Source organism: Stereum hirsutum, assembly GCF_000264905.1.
Source record: "Stereum hirsutum FP-91666 SS1 unplaced genomic scaffold STEHIscaffold_4, whole genome shotgun sequence".
NCBI lineage: Eukaryota > Fungi > Basidiomycota > Agaricomycetes > Russulales > Stereaceae > Stereum > Stereum hirsutum.
The window spans coordinates 1,702,585-1,721,196 of NW_006763134.1; the positions used below are offsets into that span (position 1 = coordinate 1,702,585).

Here is an 18,612-nt window from a genome sequence, read left to right on the forward strand (position 1 = left end):
GAGCCCTCAGCACCAGCACCAGCACCAGCAACACCACCAGAAGCTAACGGAGACCATGTCGAACGCGTCGACGGAGGAGGACCTGCGATTCCAATTCCAATTCCAATTCCGCCGGGTACGGGCAATGCCCTCGTCCTCGGACTATTGAACGCACTCGGCGGCGCTGAAGACGTTGACGGTGACGACGTCACGTTCGTATTCACGTTCACGTTCATGCTCAACGCAGCGATATTGGGCATATTAGGGTTAACGAGCGGCGAATGTAGCTGTGGCGTAGGCAACGGCCTCGCAGAATTAACGCTCCTGCTGCGATCTCTGAATGGATCTGTTCCCTGTTGTTGCGTTTGTTGCTGTTGTCGTTGTGTATGTGTATGTGGTGGCGAATAAGGGTGTGGTTGATGCTGATACTGATAGCCATGTCCATGATCCGAGTAACTGCTCGCCTGAAACAGAGGAGGTCGCGGAAGCGGAGATGATGTGCCCTGTTGCCCTTGACCTTGCCCTTGCCCTTGCCCTTGACCTTGACCGTGTCCATTCGCACTGGCACCGGCACTAGGAAGCGTGCGTTTCCAATACGGCACGAACGACGACGACGAGCCTTCGTGGTCATGGTCATGGTCATGAGAAGACGAAGACGCAGGAGACCCATACACATCATTCTGAATCGGACTGGGACTGCGTCTTAGAGGTAGATTCGAGATCAGAGGTGGAGGCGGAGGTGGAGGTGGAGGATCGAGCGAAAGCGAATGGGCGGCTCTATGACCATGACCCTGAGCATGACCCTGAACCTGAACCAACGGGGAAGGGAACGCCTTCGCTGGAGGCGTAGGGGTGGGAAGGGGTCGGCCTCGAGTGAATGGTGAAGAGATTGGTGGAGTTGTGTTAGGGTAGAACGTCGGTGCAGAGGAAACGGAGTATGATTTGGTACGTGGAGCAGGCGTAGGCACGGGCGTAGGAAGCGGTGAGCGGCCGAATGGGTTGGTGAAGGAATGCCCCTGAGGCTGAGAGGGCGAGACGAAACCACCGGGCGTGGGGAGCGGTCTTCTCTGCTGTTGACCATGATGCTGGTACTGTTGCGGAGGTTGTTGTGGTGGAATATTAAAGTCGGGCGAAGGAGGTTTCGGAGAGACGAGCGGCGGGGGCAGTGGAACGGGCACGTTGGGATATTTAGGACTCGGTGCTGAGATCGGCCTGGGTGTATACGAACGCTGATATTCTATATTATGAGGCGGATATTGCGCCTGGGGCTGATATTGATGCTGCTCCTGGTACTGAGGTTGGAATTGAGGCTGAGGCTGGTATGCATGCGCCGGCGGAGGAGGCGGGGGCGGAGGTTGCTGTTGTTGGTAATACCTCGGGTCGTACGTCTGAGGCTCGTAGCTCTCGTATTGCTGCTGCTGCTGTTGAGGTTGTTGTTGTGGCTGTTCCGTAGCGTACTGATAATGGGATGGGTATTGAGGGTATTGTTGTGCCATCGGAGAGGAGATGGAATCATAGAGATGGATGGAAAGATGCTCCTTTGGCGCGCTTTCTCAACCTCCATCCAACCGATTACATCATCCCTTTCTGTGTGGCACTGTGGCCCATCATGCGTCATTCCTCACACGAACATCGAGCGCACGTAAACACTAATATAACGTTCCAAAAAAAACACAAACAGACAAAGAACATAAAACACACGAATCCACCCTCCCTCTTTATTCTATCCTCTCCTCTCCACCTCCCCCCTCCACCCACCCTCCCCACCCTCATCTATCGCGGCGCAGGCAACCCCGACGCCCCCGCCCCAATCTCCGTCAACCCAACCAGCGGATCCAGCGTCCCCTTATACTCCACTAAATACGCCGCATTCGTATACGGACACCTCACCGCCGGCTGTCCTTTATATATCGGCGTATAGCTCGCCGCGCAGATCTCGAACTCTGTGAACTCGTCGTATGCGATCTCGACGGCGTCCCGCGGGTTGCGGTCGCCTGCTGCGATTCGTTGACGGGCCTATCGCCACAATCACACAATACCAAAACAACATTAGCATCGAGTTCAACGCATATGATGATGATGAAGAGGACAGGAGGAAAGAAACACACCTGCGCCGCAATCTTCGCATCCGGCTTCAACTCCAACAGCCTCCTCGCAAACCTCGCCGCCCCCGCCGAATTATTCGCCTTCCCAAACACCTGTATCGCGCTCCTCAACGCAATCTGCATATGCGCCGGCTGCAGCGCGCAGTGCGCAAAATACGCCGCGAGCTCGAGCGACCGTTTGACGTCGTCTGGTGACTCGGCTGCGACGCGGCGACGTTCGAGTTCGAGGGAGACGCCGAGGAGGTATTCGCGGGTGGTTGTTACGGTGGAGCGCCACTGTGTGTTATTTGTGTGAGTTTTGAGAAGGGAAGGAGAAGGGAGAAAGGGAAAGGAAATACGCACGTCCTTGGCTTCCTCATTCGACGTCACGGCGACGAACAACAGACTCCTCAACACCGCCCTAAACACCCCCTGCGCCTCGACCAACTTATTCCCCGACACAAACCTGAATCCCTCCGCGAGCTCTTGCCTCACCTGTCTCAGCGTCACCACCGCAACGGGCAACACCCTCGTCAACGAGCTCTCTCCGGGATTGCGGCGGAGATGGAGGTTCAGCGGCGGGAGGGACGCGAGCGGGGAGAGATACGCGTGCGAGGAGCGGTAGGTGGACAGGAAGAGCGGTTTCAGTGACTCGAAGTTCACGATGCCCAATTGACGGTTCAAGAGTTGCATAGCGCTCTCAAACGACCCCGCAGCGACGTGATCCCCCGCAAAAGGCGAATTCCTCACCCACACCTCCGCCTCACTCACCCCCGGCGCCGCCCCCGCGCCCAACTCCTCTTCCTCCTCTGCACCACCCTCTGCACCACCCTCCACCTCCTCTCCACCATCCCCATCCACACCCTTCTCCTCCCCACCCACATCCAAATCCCACCCGTCCTCATCCGCCCCCACATCCCCCCCATCCTCCTCCTCCTCCTCATCTCTAGCCCACTCATCCAAAGCACTACTCGCCGCCTTCGCCCCCTCCACCCCATTCAAATACGGTTCCCCACCCGCACCCGCACCTGCCTCGAGGTTCCCGTTCGCCAAAGCACGGTCGAAGAAAGATTCGCCGCCTGGGACGGATGGCCAGTTTAGGTTTGTGGTGGTGGTGATAATGCGTGGAGGAGAGAGCGTGGCGAGGCCGAAGGAAGGGACGTCGTCGACGTCGGATTCGGTTAGGCCGGCGTCTTCGAGGATCTCGATTGCGAGGTCCTCCATTCCGTTCGTTTTCGCCGTTAGATAGGCGAGGGGATCTGAACATATTAAACAAAGCAAGAAAGTCAGGGATGTGAAGATGTGAGGATGTGAGGAGGAGGAGGAGGAGGAGGAAGAAAGAGCTTACACATCCCGACCTCGCGCAGGATCGCGATCCGTCCAGCGACGTCCCCCGCGAACAGCGCGTTATGGAATCTCGACATCGGGTCTCCCCTTGCATCCGCGATCTTCTGCATTTTCGACAACTTGTCGGTGCTGCCGGTGGTGAGGTACAAGAACGAGAGCCGGTCGAAGTTTTTCGTCTGCTGGTATGCTTTTTCGACGATCTGGATAGCAGGGTTTGAATTAGTCACGATCCAGTAAGAAAGATGGGAAGAGGGGTGAGAGGGCTGACCTTGTGGTTGCCTTGCTTGATAGCCTGTTGCGCCAGCCTGTTCCAACATTCAGGCCTGTCGATCGCCCTCGCCATCTCCAGCGCCACATCCAAATTCCCACACTCGATCGCCAGGTCAAACCTCGTATTCTTATCCTCAACAAAGTGCAGCGCAATCTATCATCACATCGTCTCATCTTCAGTCCATATTCCTCCCCAGCAAAAAAATCAGAGGGGAAGACGCACCTCCGGGAAGCCCTTCTGCTGCAAATACGCGATGATGCTCTGACCCAACAAGTTCGAAGTCCTGATCAAGTGCAACACTTCCTCGTAGTTGTTCCTGATGAGCGCAAGCTTGAACCTGTATTCCGTGGGATCGATGGTGATAGTCCTTGGGCGAGCGGAGCGGTCGAGACAGTGTACGGTCTTGCCCTTGACGCGGGTGAGGTAGACGGGGTTGTCAAGAGTGCAGATCACGCCGTGGTCACTAGAATATGCCAATTCAGATGAGATAACAATGATGGGTAGATAGGTCGGCAACCAGGATGCAGACGTACCCGTTGGGAAGACAGTACTTGACGTGGTTGAGTGTCGAGTAGACGAACACGCCGGCATCGTCCCAAGCGCCAGACTTGATTCGGATAGTCTCATGGATAAGCGTGTTCGTCGAGAAGTTTTTGTTCGCGATCGTAATGGCTATTTATTCCACTGTCCATCAACCGCCATTGCGACATGTCAAACAGGAGGGAAAACGCACTGTGCTTGCTCAGCAGAGCGACCTGCGACCCGTCCGAGCTCCACATCACATACTTCACGGGCGGGCTGTTAAGCTCCGCGATCGTCTTCTGCTGCTGGATATCATACAAGACGACCGAGCTCGTAGAGCTGAGGATCAAACTGGCCGTCCCACCGTAGAAAATCTCGTTCGTCTGCACCGGTGGCTTGATGGACTTGACGACCGAATTCGCCAAGTCCCTCACTTCGACGAGCTGTTTCCCGATTTATTTCGACGGACTCAATATTTGCACAGAAAACCAAACCACGGCAAAGAAAAAAAACGCACCTGTGATGTCTTATTCAACACCGCGAACCTGTTCCTCGCTACGAAAATCGCACTGGCGCCCGGACCCTTCTTCCCATCCGCCGACGAATCCTTCACCTCGCCGACCGCATCCTTCGGCAGCCCCGTCAGCTCGAACATGCCGCCGTCGCTCGAGATGGTCAAGATCACGGAGCGCTCGGCGGGGTTGAAACTGAGCGTGCGGGGAGGGACGTAGGGCGAACCGAACTTGCGCACGGAGAGGAGGCCAATATCGGATCCGGTGTTGATATCGTACGCGCGAACATATTTATCGCGCACGTAGTAGACCGTGTCGCCGTGGAGTGCGAACGCGGGGCGTTCGCGCTCGAGTTTGAAGACGATGAGACCATTGTCGTGACCTGATCGTTCCTGTCAGGCTATACAAAGCTTTGCCGAAAAGAAGAGAAGATGGACGCACCGGCAGCGAAGAGGTTCAGCTCGGGATGAGCGGCGAGGACCCAAAAGCGGTCATGTTCCCTCCTGAAAGTCTGCACCGCCGAGCGCTTCGCCAGATCCCACACTCTGACGGTCTTGTCCTCTCCGCAACTGACGATCAGCTCGTGCTTCGGATGGAAGACAGCGCTCGACACGTTGTTGAAATGTCCCCTGCACGCATCCACCTCCCACGCCTTCGTCTCGCTCATCCTCCAGAGCTTGATCTGCCTGTCATCTGCGGCGGAAATGATGAGAGGGAGAGTAGGGTGGAACATGGCGTAGTTGACGCCACGGTCGTGGCCCTCGAGAACGTATTTTACGGTGGAGAAGGAATCGAAGGTGTCAAAAGTGCCTGGTGCTTGGTTTGGCGTAGACTTGCGGAGACCAGAGATGTCCCAGACGCGAACGGTTTGGTCCATGGAGGCGGAAACTACGAGGTCCTCCTTTGGATGGAAGAGGGCAGACATGACGTAGTGAGAGTGGCCGGTGAGGATGGCGATGCATTGGCGGGATGTGCTGTTCCAGATGCGAATGGTTTGGTCGTCGGAGCATGAGAGCTATATGCCAGATGAGACGGATTAGAATATGAGGACATGTTCAGAACCTACAATCCAAGGCATTTCATGGTGGAACTGAACGGATCGAACGTAGTCGAGATGGCCGTGGAGGGTGAAGATGCATCTTCGGCTCTGCGGTTTGAGATCTACGGCGCGTCACGACTGGGCCTCTATGCGGAAATAGTGATCGCACTCACCCCAGACCTTGATTTTGTAGTCGTCGCCACCGGTAGCCAGCAAAGGACGACTAGGGTGGATAGCGACACCGCGAACGGGACCTATGACGCGTTTGCGTTCACCGTTCAGCAAGCTGCTCGAGGCAAGAATGATAGGGTGCCGGCGCACCTTCGTGTTCCTCAAATCTGTCGACTAAGACACCCATACGGTAGTTCCATAGTTGCACGCTCCCATTGTGAAGCGACGCGGCGAGCAGAGGTTGAGTCGGATGGAAAGCAAGTCCTTGGGTCCAGCCTAGAAATCAACAAAAGCGCCGTGCCGAGTTCATGCATGCAGAACATACCCTTTACACGATTGCTCTTGGACTCAAACTTCGTAAGCATGACAGACATGGCGGGCAGTTCGCGTTCAGACCGTTCAGTAGAAGGAGACCGGCGCGCTCAAGACGTTGAGCGAAATTATGGGGATGGCAGGGAGGAGAGTGTTGTGGGGGGTAAGATGGCGTAGTTTAGAGGATGTAGCCAGTGGCTGGTCCAAGACGACGTGGCTCGCGTGGCGTTCCCTCCCTCAACTTTCAGCCCCAAACCGTCCTCAACGAGGTACACTTAGTGCCGCAAACCCTCTGAGCTCCTTGGAATCAGTGTAGCGTCGCTATGAGGGCTGTAGCAAGAGCTAAGTCACAAGAACGAGCACAGAGGCTACAGAGATGTCTCTGCATAAATTCTTCATTTACACGCAACCAACTGTAACTACTAGTAATACTTTCTCGGCGTCACGCCATCACCCGACACGGAATACCACACCTTCTGTATTAGTACCGCAGTTGAGAAAGGCAAAGAAAGGGCAGCATATCATATGAATATCCATAAAGACCTTCACGTGATTGACGAGTTCATCCTCTTCATTTCCTCGAAGACATTATTGTCATGAAGTGAGCTCAGGGATGGGCCACGACACCTAGTCCATTGGGGCTCTGTAGACTGATATTAGACAAAATGCCATGATCCTCCGAGCGAGTTGAAATTTGTATGCATATAGTAGTGTTGCTTTGGCTCTCGAGATAAATGGATAACGAACGACGAGTCTTACAACAAGAATCGGGTTTGTGGCCAGCCGAGTCCTCGTGCGAGTCCTTGTTTGTCCTTGTTAGAATCCAAAGCCTCCGGATCACGCGAAGTTGGAATCTTGGTTTCCCACGCGTAGAATTTGACGTGAGAGGGATTGAGTGGCGCCAATTTCTTTCTTCTCGCCATTTGCGCATGGGAGTGTTGGGCATCACACCTTTCCTCCAAAAAGTCTGGTACGTGCCCTAGCAATCCATTCACTATCATCTTCATTGTCTGAGCTGAGTTATATGCAGTCCTTCAGTAATCAGGACACTCCCGAACCGTCTCAAGGATTTGAAGGGCAAGACGATCGTTATGTGCGCACTGCCCGAGTCTCGTTACATCACACAATACATTGCTGACTTGGACTTACTATCCTGCATAGTGATGGAACCCTCATCACCCAACGTTTTCATTTCGCGCCTGACCCTCGAGAGCACAGGCACGTCCTAGGATGGTACCGTCTCATGGAGGAATTCCGCGAAAGCAGCGTCAATGCAATCTGTGTATTTGATGGGAAGGAGCGTAATGCTGCAAAGGCTGATGAGGTGCGCCCAAAGTTTATTATCCTTTTCTTCGTTCGATGACCGTGCTCACGTTTCTTACACCGTGGCATATTGGACGTCAACAGATCGAGCGGAGAAGACACGTCCGTCGAGTCAATACCGTTCGCGCTAACATAGAGGCAGAACGCCAGACTCGACTACGAACTCTGACCGACTTAGTCAAAGTTTGTCAGTCTCTCGAAGGAGATGAACGTCAGGAAGCGGTCGAAGCATTACAGAACGTCATCGTGGACTCCCCGTCACCTTCCGAAATTGACCCCATGCCTCTTGTGGATGCTCAAAAGGAATTGACACCCGAGAGCTTGACAGTTCCCCCCACACCAGAATCGGTAGTTGTGGCCGATGGTCTGTTGCAAGACCCAGTTGTGGCACCCACGGGAGATGAAAAGCCACCTGGACCACCATCCTTAGATGCCTCGTTGTACGACCAACCCACGCCCATGGAAGCTCCATCTATCCTCGATACAGAGCGCACCACTCGAGAATTCAGCCAGCGAGAACCTCCTCTGCCGGGCAGACCTGCCCCTCCCGAAACCATCGTCAAAACGGCCGATTCTGCGTCACCAGCCACCGCCAAAGATATTCCCTCATCCCTTGCCGCTCTTTACCAAAATTATCGCCAAAGCATCTCCAAACTCGACGGCCTCATCATCCCTCCTCCAGCTGCAGACCAACCGAGTACTGACCTGGATGAGAAGGCCATAAAAGTGGGGTTCAATTCGCCAGATGACATGGAAGTGAAAGAAGATATCGTGATGTCCAAAAACCAACAATTACTCACTCTCGCGGAAGGCAAGTTCTGGGAATCATTAGCCCAGTCTGTCTCCTCTATCCCTCCACAACCAGACGCACCCGTCGGACCACCACCCACCTCCGAACCCACTCCTACTGTTCCAACGCCCGACTCCGAACAACAACCCTCCCCCTCCTCCCTGGAAGAATCTCTCCGTCTCATCTCCGACCGTTCCAATATTATCGCCGAATCATACCGTCTGCGTAGGAACGCTCCCACCAGCGAGACGTACTCCGAATGTCGTGAGCTTCTCGCCGCGATGAACGTTCCTATACTAGAGGCGTCGGGTCCGTACGAGGGTGAGGCGTTGGCCGCGAGTTTGGTCATTCATGGTTGGGCGGACTATGTAGCCACAGAAGACACGGTGCGTTCCTATACCTCTCCTCCCTGCGCTCTTCTACCCCTCTGGCTGCCTGGCTCTCCACTCTCTAAGACTATGCTCACTGATACATGGCGCATCCCCATATTTATTCAGGACGTCCTCGTCTACGAAGCCCCCATGCTCCGCAACATAACTTCCCATAAATCATCATCCCCGCTCACCATCATCTCCGGCCCCGAAGTCCGCTCCTCTTTATCCCTCGCTCGCTCATCATACGTCGACTTTGCACTTCTCCTCGGAACCGATTTTTCTAGGAGGATCAAAAACATGGGGCCGACGAGGGCTTTGAAGTTCATCCAGGATTATGGAAGCATCGAGGAGATCTTAAGGAACGTCGAAGTTGGTGGGGTGAAGAAGGACGGGCCCGAGGTCTCTGGGGCGAGTGGCGGTGGGGCTGACGTGTTGACGACGAGCGAGGGAGGTGAGGAGCCGAAGGAGAAGGAGAAGGAAAAGCCGAAGGGAAGGGGCGGCCGAGCCAAGAAAGTCCCTATCGTTGTCAAAGATGAGAAGGAGGCTCGGGCGAAAGGTGGGGTCGGGAAGGAGGGGAGAAGGTATCACCTTGCGGTGGAATGGGGGACGTATATGGAGCAGGTGAGGGCGGCGAGGAAGGTGTTTGAGACGTTGCCGCCTGTGCCGGACGAACTTCAAGTTATGGTCAAGGCGCTGTCTTCGATTGACGGGATTGAGTCTGCGCCGGCGGATGAGAATCTGCCGCATGAGACGGAGTCGTCTTTGGACGATCTATCGGAAAGGATGGAGGAGGATCCGATGTTCACAGCGCAAATTGATATCGATGCCGCGATGGCAGCGCTTGCCATCGGGTCCGATCCAGGCCTCTCCTCTTCCCCGTACATCTCCTCTATCCCTCCTGATGAATCTCAATCCGAAGACCAACCTAAAATCCGCGAACCGACGGCACCTATGGTCGATGGACTCCGGATGTGGCAGACATATGATGAAAGGGAGGTAGACAAGGTGTTGAGCAAGTATGGGATCTTAAGGTATAAGTATCTCCACTTTTATGGTGACGATGGGCCTAGTGGATGGGATTATTATGCTTCGTTGGCAGGGAACTACTTCAGTGACGATCCGCAGGTTCTATGAACTGGTACGGTCTGGCTTGTTTATCATCATGGCTTGGGTCGTTAGCATACTTACTTTTTTGCATCGCACGGAATATTGCACACACATCGTCGTCGTCGTTATCGCAGTCTTGTCACTCAGGACCATCGTTCTCGCATCGCTCCCAATCTTATAAATTCTTGTATAATACTTGCCTGTAGTATCGTAGTATAATCGCAATGTCTAATTTACCGGTGCTCCTCAGATCGTCGTGAAGTTGTCGTGCTCCCATGGAAATCCTCACAGAATGGCGGATTCGAGGAGTACAAAGTTCAACCACTCGGACTTAGCCGACGCTTCCGGGCGCTCGTGCCACCTTTGCACGCCACACGTTGCGCTTGCACCGTTTCAGCACCCTTCCCTCAGGCTGCATCGTCTTATTTCCTGTGATTCCTCACTCTTCGGAGAACACACATTTATTACTTCAACTGTAAACTACCATGAGCAACAACAAGCTCAACATGGAGGGCATCTTGCTCCTCGAGCAGCCCTTCGCTCGCGTGAGTGCGCCTTTACTAACCTACACACTCCTCCTCACAAGAATCAGCAGACATGTCACTGATATTCGCTGGGTATGATTTTGAATAATAGGTCCCATACGAGAATTACCGAAAGGTATTCCGCACGTCACAGAAGAACATCGAGCGTGAACTCGGAGCTGTTCAGTCCGCATCGAATGATCTGGTCAAGAAGGCGAAGAGTGGAAGTCAGGACCCACAAGAAGCTATCAAGACGCTTGAGGGCATGATTGGCAGAGTGGAAAATCTGAAACGCAAGGTGCGTTTACCTCTCGATATTTCTCTACCAGTCGTGACAGCTGGACTGACTTCGGCGTGGCGTGGCGTTCGGTGTGTAGTTGGGAGAGTTGCAAGATGGGCCGGGATCCTCGACACAGCGGGTCATGCGCGAACGTCTGCAGCATCTGAACGCTCTCGAAGAGCTTCAAACTTCTAATGATCCGGAGTATTCTCGCTGGGCGGATACGAGGCTGGATAGGTGGTTGGTAGACTGGTCATTGCGGCACGGGAAGGAGAAGACGGCGAGGAAGATTGCGCAGGAGAGGGGTATTCAGGTGTGTTCCATATTACACCACTCCCGTCGTTTCATTGGACTGAACTCATATGCTTTGAACGAATGGTAGACGCTGGTTGATATCGACCTGTTCATGGACATCAAACGAATAGAAGAGGCATTGGGTAGGCATAGCTGTACGGAGGCATTGGCCTGGTGTAGTGAGAATAAGAACACGCTTCGGAAGTTGAAGGTATGTATATTATCTACATAACTTGGGTGTTCTCTCCTGACTATTGTTTTTTTTTGTTATAGAGCACACTCGAGTTCGACCTCAGATTACAAGAGTACATTGAACTAGCCCGTGCACGTAGGACTCAAGAAGCGATCGCATACTCCAAGAAGCATTTGACACCGTGGCAGGAAACGCACATAGCTCAGATCCAACAAGCTTCTGCTCTCCTTGCATTTCCTCCAACAACGAAATGTGGGCCTTACAGGGTACGCCCCTCCCTGTTCTTTTCGCCCCGCCTGCTCTGAGCCATCTTTCTCTTCTCGCTTACAGCGCCTATATGACCCCTCTCGCTGGCACACACTCTCCCACTCCTTCCGCCTCGCCATCTTTAATCTCAACACCCTACCCTCCGAACCTCTACTCCACCTCGCCCTCTATGGCGGCCTCGCTTCACTCAAACTTTCGGCCTGTTACGACCATAGTACTAAGAATCCCGACTGTCCTGTGTGCGACGAGAGCTTTGGGGAGCTGGCGAAGGAGGTGCCGTTCAGTCATCATGTCAACTCAACGATCGTGTGTAGTATTAGTGGCAAGATCATGAATGAGGATAATCAGCCGATGGTGTTTCCAGGTGGCTACGTATATTCGAGAGAGGTATGTTGATATCTATGTCTTAGTGATCACGATTTTATAGTGCGGTTTGCTAATATATTTCCCCGTGAAATATCCATAGGCCTTGGAAGAGATGGCCGCGAAGAACGACGGGATTGTCACTTGTCCTCGGTCAGGCGAGCAATGCGAGTTTTCGAAATTGAAGAAAGTCTTCGTGTCATAGTCGCCTACATCGATCCCACACATTATATACAGTTATCATCACGCCTCGCTCATTCCATGCTATACCCACTCGCTCATTCATAGCACCTAGCACCGTACACCGCTATTGTACAGTATCCCTTCATGTTTGTACACTACTGTTGTAATCTGATTCTATCGCAAAAGACCTATTCTTCGCCTCACATACGAAGTCGGGAAACGGACGAATCAATACACACGCAAACTCTTCCTCACTCGACCATCTTCGACAAGTCCATACACTGGCAAGTCTCTCGTTCAGAGTCCTTTAGTCCTCAGTCCCACCCACTCGACGCGCTAGTCTCACACGGTCTCCATCCAAGATTATTAGACATCGAAGAGAGATCTCCCGCTTCGCTCATGCTACCATGGGGCATGGTAGGAGGAATAAACCTTCCTCCACGTCCACGCCGTCGACCTTTGCCTCGACCTGTACCTATGATAGGATTAAACCCGGATTCTCGTGTGCTCGGAGCATTATTAGCAATGCTCCGCCGGGCGAATGCTTCTAAGTTACTTTCTGTCCACTGCCCTGCACTTTTATTTCTACCTCTCCTCGTCGACTGACGGTGTTCGTCCTTGACAGTTAGGGTAGGTAGCAGCCAATCAGAGCCTGAATACTGGAGGCCGCGATTGAATTGGCCATCCGCCTCGGCCTGGGCTTTCAGTTCCTGCGAGAGGAAGAGCGGGGAGGTCGTAGGTGGATCATCGGCCATGAATAACGGAACATAGAATGACACAGGTTCTATATCGGGTTGTTCGACTTGTCCCATTCCAATAGTGTCTTCAAAACGGATTGATGGCTGTACACCCTCGGATCGGATATTGGCGGGATCCTCGTAGTGCGGGGGAGTTGAAGTCAGCAGGCTGGTCGAGTCGTCAGGATCTTTGAACTCCACGTTTGAGGCTGATGGATGATTCTGCGTTCGCCCTGCTTGCAGGGATGCGCTGAGATGCCGCGGGGATCGTCAGGGCTTGGTCCCAACAAAAGATGTGGACCATCAGGGGAGGGTCGCTGGACGCCGCCAATTGAGGAAAAGGGGTCGGGTTTTGATATTCCCCATGCTGGTGGGGCGAGGGGCGGATGCTCGAGAAGAAGATGTGAAGTGTCGGAAGGAGGGGGTTGAGCTTGAGGCAGTACTTTTGACTTTGTCTCCGTTGGAGAAATTGGGGTAAGAGTGCCAGTGGGCGGTAGCATTGACGGCTGGGTATGGGATGTGGAGGTAAATATGGAAGGTACTTGCTCCCGTAGTAGCTCGATGATATTTGCACGGCGATCGGCCTCGCGGGTTTTATCCTCAGTTTGAGCCTGAGTACACTCACAAGTCCGGATGCTCTCCCGTATAACGGCAATAAGATGAACATCGTTCATTCCGAGAGATTGACATTCGTCGTTGGTGGGGAACTTCAATTGACCACACAAAGTGACGAGACCCTCCACCAGCCATTCGTTGTTCTCACGTCCCATGGGCAAGCCCCTAGTGAGGAGGATCTTGTCGACGGGCGACGCTTTGACACGAAGATTGTTAAGCGCGAGGCGCTTGATGGACTCGAAGCCCCAACGGAGGGAACAACGAAGGACCGAGGTTCAGTGACTCACTGTGTCGTCGTCTCCTGTATCAAAGTTCCTGAATTCCAGAAGAGAGATCGTTTAGAAATAAAGCATAGGTCATGTATGATGCGGAAGCGCTTACAAGGGATACAAGACAGGAAGGAAAGCCTCAAAATCGCTGGCATAGACTTGGATGTTGCCATTCTGTCCGAGGAGCACAGGAGTTTCTACATTCTTGCGTTTGCCAATCCTTTTTGCCAGGGAAGAGGAATCGCGGACGAAGAAGTACGAGTGAACGCGGTACTGAGTGGTCGCTTCTTTCTGAATCTTTACTGAGGTACCAGGAAGCTAGTAAGTTGTGAAACATTTGTCTAAGCTGCCATGTCGTACGAGGGAGTCAAACGCTGATGCCAATTACGCACTTCAAAAATAACATTTCCCTCTTCGAACCAGAATCTTTCACTTCTCACTTGCAACCGGCTCTCCAGTTTCTCAGGAATGTTTTTACGGTGACCACCGCCAGGTCTTGCGGGACTTCGCGAGAGTGGCAGATCGCCCAGCGATGTAGAAGGGGTTGTAAGACCACCAGAGTCGGATTCATGAGACATCTCGCCTGAAATGTCCTGAGAGCTGCAACGCGAGCGGTCGGCACAATCTGTAGGAGTTACGGAAGACTCGCTCTCGGATGACATCTACCCCTGCAAAGCCGCAACGAAATGAGTAGATACTTTATATCATTGGGCGCATATCTAGATGGAATGCAACTGAAACGCACCTGGGGTAAGAGAGGATGTAGTCTGAGGAGCAGCCAGACCGGCGTCTACACTGCAGAAGTGGGGGCTTCATAACCAACACGTTTCTGCACTGGCTCGTAATTAGTGTGGCGTAGGTGAGAACCGTTATCTGACTTCCTAAGATGCTCCAAATATAGACCATGGTGTATTGGGGTCAACAGCGCGGCTATTCACACGGTCACAAGTAACCATCAGCCCTAAAACACTGCGAAGATGAATCGACTTTGGTGCCGATAAATGAGAACACTACGACTCGTCTTGGAGCCCACGTCCCAACTCCAAAGAGTCGCAATCACAGATCACTCATATACTATCCCCTTCCACAGTCATTACGAAATGTGATCATCGCAAACGTCGTTTTAGACATCGCTCTTCTGCACATTCGACAAAGCGGCTTCTCGATGACTCCGCCTGCAGATTCAGCCCAACAATGTAAATATTGCGATATTCCTTCAGTCCTTTCTCCTTCTCCTTGTGCGGCTTGATCCTGAAAGGTCCTCGTATTCTCGACCTCGGCCAATACTGACAGCCAGGTAGAGGTCCTGGAGTTGTCGCGTTCAAGGCGGTGTTAACGTGATCTTCATGCGAGATAGTCAATGATGGGGTCTGAAAGAGTGGCGAGGGGAGTCTGACTAGGATGGATGTTGATCAAGCAGGCTTTTCCAGACGAGGTCCGACGGGAGGTCAAGATCGCGGGGGAGGCACAAAAGGTGATGCCAATGGGTTCAGGTTTGGGCGAGGGCGAGGCGGTGGAGACATATCAAGGGGAGGGAGTGAATTGGACAGAGAGATGGTCTGGGAGATGACGTGGTTTGGACTGATCCGCATTGGCTTGTCCAGTACAGGGGACGCTGCAGCTTTCTTCGCAGCAACACCGCCTGTCCACCCCGACAAATCTTTCAAAGCCTTCGTCACCAACCCGCAAACCTGCTCCTCTCGAGACATGGAGGAACTGGCTGTCAAGCACCTCGTTTCCTCCCTGACACTCGCAATCAGATGCACAGCCTGTACTTCGATTTTCACACTCTCTTCAAGTGTGAGGAACTTTTCCCTGAGGCAGAGTTCGGCGAAGCTCGGGACGATCCATTCCTCTACTCCATGTAGACGACCTTGGACGACCTTATCGACAGCGTTGGCGATAGGAGTGAGCCGCCTCACGGCAAGGTCGCGTAGAGTGGTCAACTCGAACTCGTCTGCAAACCGTAGAATGTTCGTCCAGTCTTGGACCGAACGTAAACCGCCGTCCTCGAGATTCCTTCAAATAAACATGGAGGGTTTTAGTTTGGAATCTGAACCAGGGAGCTGTATTGAAGTTGGATCTTGATGATAGGTACTTACTGAGGACACCTGAGAGAGAGGTAGGTCTCGAGAATCTTGGAGTCAACATTACCAAGTTCCAGATAGTAACTGTCGTCGAGAATTGCCTCTTCAATCATCGCGACTAAGCCAGATTTCTTGTCATCGGGAAGCAAGAGCAGCTCTTGTGGAATGCAGAACTCCACGTTGTCAGACTGCAACCGGGAATGAACGGAGTGAGAACACATAAAGCGCAGCTTGAAAGAACGAACCGTGTAGATGGTTATATTTCTGTGAAAATGCCAGTTCTTACTTCGCCTTGGGCTTTGCGACTGAGAAGGCGATTTCGAAAAAGGTTCCTCAGAGGAGATGGCAAGAGACGGCGAGACTCGGGACTCGGACATATCCATGTCTGGAGAGGAAATGCTTTCAAAATCGCTATAACCGTCACCAGTATTCGTCCACAGATGAGCTCCCGGCTGGTTCATCTGAGTAAACGTAGACGGTGGGTTCAGTCAAAGGAGCCATACAAGTAATGGGGTTTCAACGAGACATACCTGGCAAGGTGGGCAGCAAATGGGAAGACGCAGGTGAGAAAAGTATCGGTTGCTATGTGATTTATACCAATCGCGCCACCTATTTACCCATGTTTCTCGCTTTTATCAATGACGAGCTTCTTGAGCGTCTATGTCGATCCACAGAAAAATAGACTTGTCACTTTTGTTACCAATACGCTGGCCAGAACGGCAAGAGTGTGAGAAAAGAGAGAAGGAAAGGAGATATTTAAGGCCTTCGCTGCCCCTACAAACCAGAGGCTGAACAGATATATCTCTTCATTTACCTTTCTTCCCACCTGCACTCTTCGAGTGAAAAATAGCAAGTTCGATTTCATACATACAAGCTTGGTAAGTGGGTCAGCGATGATACCAATATCAGCGAAGGTCATTTTTGCCACAATCTTGGCGACCCCGACACTTCCCTCTGAGCCATACATCCATCGATACAACGTGTTGACAAGAAAAGAACTCCGACGATGGAAGAAGACATTGCGATCAGTCGAACCACGAGTGCAAAATCAAGAAAACGGAAATTATTGCCTCTCTTCATCCATCACCGCTATATGGTATGCCCGTTACACGCGCACCTCAGCCCCTCACGCAACAGAAACGACCGTAGGCCATCTCATCGACCCTCGTGAGCCAACTTCAGCCATCCAAGCATACGGCACCCGCGCGAATCTGTCGACGTTTCTTCTTCCCCTGCCTGTGTTCCTTAATCCGCTCCGGCCAGTACTCCGTCTCTCCACTCTCAGAAAAGCCGCGTACACCCAGGGAAGGCTCTTGAGCAGTGGTGGTCTCTAGAAAGGTTGGAGGGAGGGGCCTAGCTGGCAGAGACTGGGTGTTGAGTGGTGGAGGAGCGGAGGCGGGAGGAGAAGGAAGAGGTATATCGGGTCGCGATGAAGACGAAGTAGAGGGCCGCTCGGGGATCTGGGACGGGATAGGGTCTGGTTTGGGAGTAGTGTGAGGAGCAAAGTCATTATCGGCAGACTTCCGTTCGTAGGGTCGCGGGACGTCCGTCATATCATCGCCCTCACCCAAAGACTCCTGAACCATCTTACTGGTTGCCTCCAGACGGGAACGTTTCGAATGAGGCCCGGTTCCCGCGATACGCTCCCTGACGCTCGCGATGAGATGAACGCGTCGGACGCCGAGCCTGATGCTCTCGTCCAGCGTGAGGAACTTCTCCCTTCCACAAAGCTCTGTAATGCTCGGAACAAGCCAGCGGTCGACGCCACACGCCGTTCCTTCGACGATTTTATCGACCGGGCTGGCGATGGGGTCGAGCCGCTCAATTGCTAGCTCGCGAACGGAGTCTAAACCCATGTAGGTGGAGAATTCGAGGAGTAAGGTCCAGTCCTGGACGGAGTGGACATCGCCCTTCGCTAGATCCCTGGTTATGTGTTGCATGGGTAGATGAGAAAATGATATTAAGACCTTTAGAGGTTATGAACATACTGTGGGCAGCGGAGGGAGAGATACACGTCTAGTGCCTTAGGGTCGATGTCGTGAAGATCGACGAACGATGTGGCTGGACGAGGTTTGTTGACGAGGTAAGCCAGGCGAGACTTGGTGTCTCCGGGAGGAAGCAGGATCTCCTTTGGGATCTGGAATTCCGTATCTCCCGCCTATGATGAGGAAATACATAGCGCTCAGTCCTCACCTCGCAAGTATGCGGTCCCGGGACGGTGAGTAAGTAGAAAGGCTCACTCGGACAATAAGCATCTGAGGCTGGAAGTACCATCGTTTGCTTCTCGTGCACGGAACTGTAGGAGTCTCGGTAGTCAACGTCACTGGAGACGCATCCCTAGAGTAGTTAGGGGAGCGAGTCGTACTGGCGCTGATGCTCGACATGTCGCAGGAGTCCAAGCTCTCGAGGTCACTGCAGCCGTCAAGTGTGTCCGACTGGTATCGAGCGTTCGAGCGAGGCATCTACACAATCGCACCAAAGGACTTATATGAAAGAGTTGACAAATATCGAAGGGGGACATAGGACGAACCAAGGTACGCGTACACGATTGAAGACTCTGGGGAGGTAGACCAAAATGACTTGCAGCATAATATAGAGCTGCGCCACATATTTACACCTGTGTGTTAGCGATCAGTTCCACAGCGCTTGAGGAAACGTCTGAGATGGATTCGCAACTGTTGTTGAGCCTCGCTGCGCTGCATTTGTTCAATAGATGCAGAAGCGGTTAGTCAATAGCCAAAGCTCCTGTCCCGTGTACACTTCGATTGGAAACTCGGGTTATGATGTTGCGCTCAACTCCAACTTTGAAGTTTGAACGAGGCTAATGATGTCGTTCCGCCACGGTTACTCCTGTCAGATTTGCGGGCATCTTTTGATGCTCCAGGCTTCATGGAATCGGTTGCCGACAATCGAATAACTCGCCACTCTCCAGGTACGGACACAACAGTTCCCATTGTGACTGGGCGTAA

The 18,612-nt window shown here is 52.9% G+C and overlaps 5 protein-coding genes across 5 annotated transcripts; 2 read left to right on the top strand and 3 right to left on the bottom strand.

The window, feature by feature from the left end:
- Positions 1-1,687: 1,687 nt before the first annotated feature.
- On the bottom strand, positions 1,688-6,395 carry STEHIDRAFT_76054 (coatomer subunit alpha-2). The gene is made up of 14 exons (XM_007301553.1): positions 6,251-6,395; positions 6,076-6,189; positions 5,928-6,008; positions 5,782-5,876; positions 5,157-5,730; positions 4,721-5,097; positions 4,415-4,646; positions 4,215-4,353; positions 3,904-4,144; positions 3,679-3,834; positions 3,412-3,610; positions 2,427-3,322; positions 2,088-2,360; positions 1,688-1,995 (listed from the first exon to the last, which is right to left on the bottom strand). The coding sequence occupies exons 1-14, from the start codon at positions 6,297-6,299 to the stop codon at positions 1,753-1,755; spliced, it is 3,669 nt and encodes a 1,222-aa protein (XP_007301615.1). The 5' UTR covers positions 6,300-6,395; the 3' UTR covers positions 1,688-1,752.
- Positions 6,396-7,166: 771 nt separating this feature from the next.
- On the top strand, positions 7,167-10,054 carry STEHIDRAFT_167042 (PIN domain-like protein; the record flags this gene model as incomplete). The annotated part of the gene is made up of 5 exons (XM_007301981.1): positions 7,167-7,207; positions 7,268-7,330; positions 7,399-7,561; positions 7,645-8,736; positions 8,848-10,054. The coding sequence occupies 5 exons, from the start codon at positions 7,167-7,169 to the stop codon at positions 9,856-9,858; spliced, it is 2,370 nt and encodes a 789-aa protein (XP_007302043.1). The 3' UTR covers positions 9,859-10,054.
- Positions 10,055-10,256: 202 nt separating this feature from the next.
- STEHIDRAFT_119889 (uncharacterized protein) lies at positions 10,257-12,157 on the top strand. Its single transcript, XM_007301982.1, has 7 exons — positions 10,257-10,376; positions 10,468-10,653; positions 10,733-10,948; positions 11,018-11,140; positions 11,203-11,388; positions 11,453-11,776; positions 11,856-12,157. Exons 1-7 carry the CDS (start codon positions 10,317-10,319, stop codon positions 11,955-11,957), a joined length of 1,197 nt encoding a protein of 398 aa, XP_007302044.1. The 5' UTR covers positions 10,257-10,316; the 3' UTR covers positions 11,958-12,157.
- Positions 12,158-12,249: 92 nt separating this feature from the next.
- Positions 12,250-14,216, bottom strand: STEHIDRAFT_167044 (uncharacterized protein; the record flags this gene model as incomplete). The annotated part of the gene is made up of 5 exons (XM_007301983.1): positions 13,949-14,216; positions 13,669-13,874; positions 13,575-13,602; positions 12,974-13,514; positions 12,250-12,905 (listed from the first exon to the last, which is right to left on the bottom strand). Exons 1-5 carry the CDS (start codon positions 14,132-14,134, stop codon positions 12,250-12,252), a joined length of 1,617 nt encoding a protein of 538 aa, XP_007302045.1. The 5' UTR covers positions 14,135-14,216.
- A 311-nt stretch (positions 14,217-14,527) lies between these two features.
- STEHIDRAFT_167045 (uncharacterized protein) lies at positions 14,528-17,939 on the bottom strand. The gene is made up of 6 exons (XM_007301984.1): positions 17,884-17,939; positions 17,632-17,801; positions 16,840-17,566; positions 15,889-16,104; positions 15,659-15,831; positions 14,528-15,575 (listed from the first exon to the last, which is right to left on the bottom strand). The coding sequence occupies exons 1-6, from the start codon at positions 17,896-17,898 to the stop codon at positions 15,005-15,007; spliced, it is 1,872 nt and encodes a 623-aa protein (XP_007302046.1). The 5' UTR covers positions 17,899-17,939; the 3' UTR covers positions 14,528-15,004.
- Between the last annotated feature and the right edge of the window lie 673 nt (positions 17,940-18,612).

Excerpts from the sequence above, each read along its gene's own strand:
- STEHIDRAFT_76054 (XM_007301553.1), bottom strand. The coding sequence starts at position 6,299 with ATGTCTGTCATGCTTACGAAGTTTGAGTCCAAGAGCAATCGTGTAAAG. Across the intron at positions 5,731-5,781 it reads ACCATGAAATGCCTTGGATT|CTCTCATGCTCCGACGACCA; the intron begins GTAGGTTCTGAA and ends TCTGGCATATAG. Across the intron at positions 4,647-4,720 it reads TGTTGAATAAGACATCACAG|CTCGTCGAAGTGAGGGACTT; the intron begins GTGCGTTTTTTT and ends ATCGGGAAACAG.
- STEHIDRAFT_119889 (XM_007301982.1), top strand. The coding sequence starts at position 10,317 with ATGAGCAACAACAAGCTCAACATGGAGGGCATCTTGCTCCTCGAGCAG. Across the intron at positions 10,654-10,732 it reads TGGAAAATCTGAAACGCAAG|TTGGGAGAGTTGCAAGATGG; the intron begins GTGCGTTTACCT and ends TTCGGTGTGTAG. Across the intron at positions 11,141-11,202 it reads ACACGCTTCGGAAGTTGAAG|AGCACACTCGAGTTCGACCT; the intron begins GTATGTATATTA and ends TTTTTGTTATAG.
- STEHIDRAFT_167045 (XM_007301984.1), bottom strand. Across the intron at positions 16,105-16,839 it reads GACAGATTCGCGCGGGTGCC|ATGAACCAGCCGGGAGCTCA; the intron begins GTATGCTTGGAT and ends ACGTTTACTCAG. Across the intron at positions 15,576-15,658 it reads CTCTCTCTCAGGTGTCCTCA|GAATCTCGAGGACGGCGGTT; the intron begins GTAAGTACCTAT and ends GTTTATTTGAAG.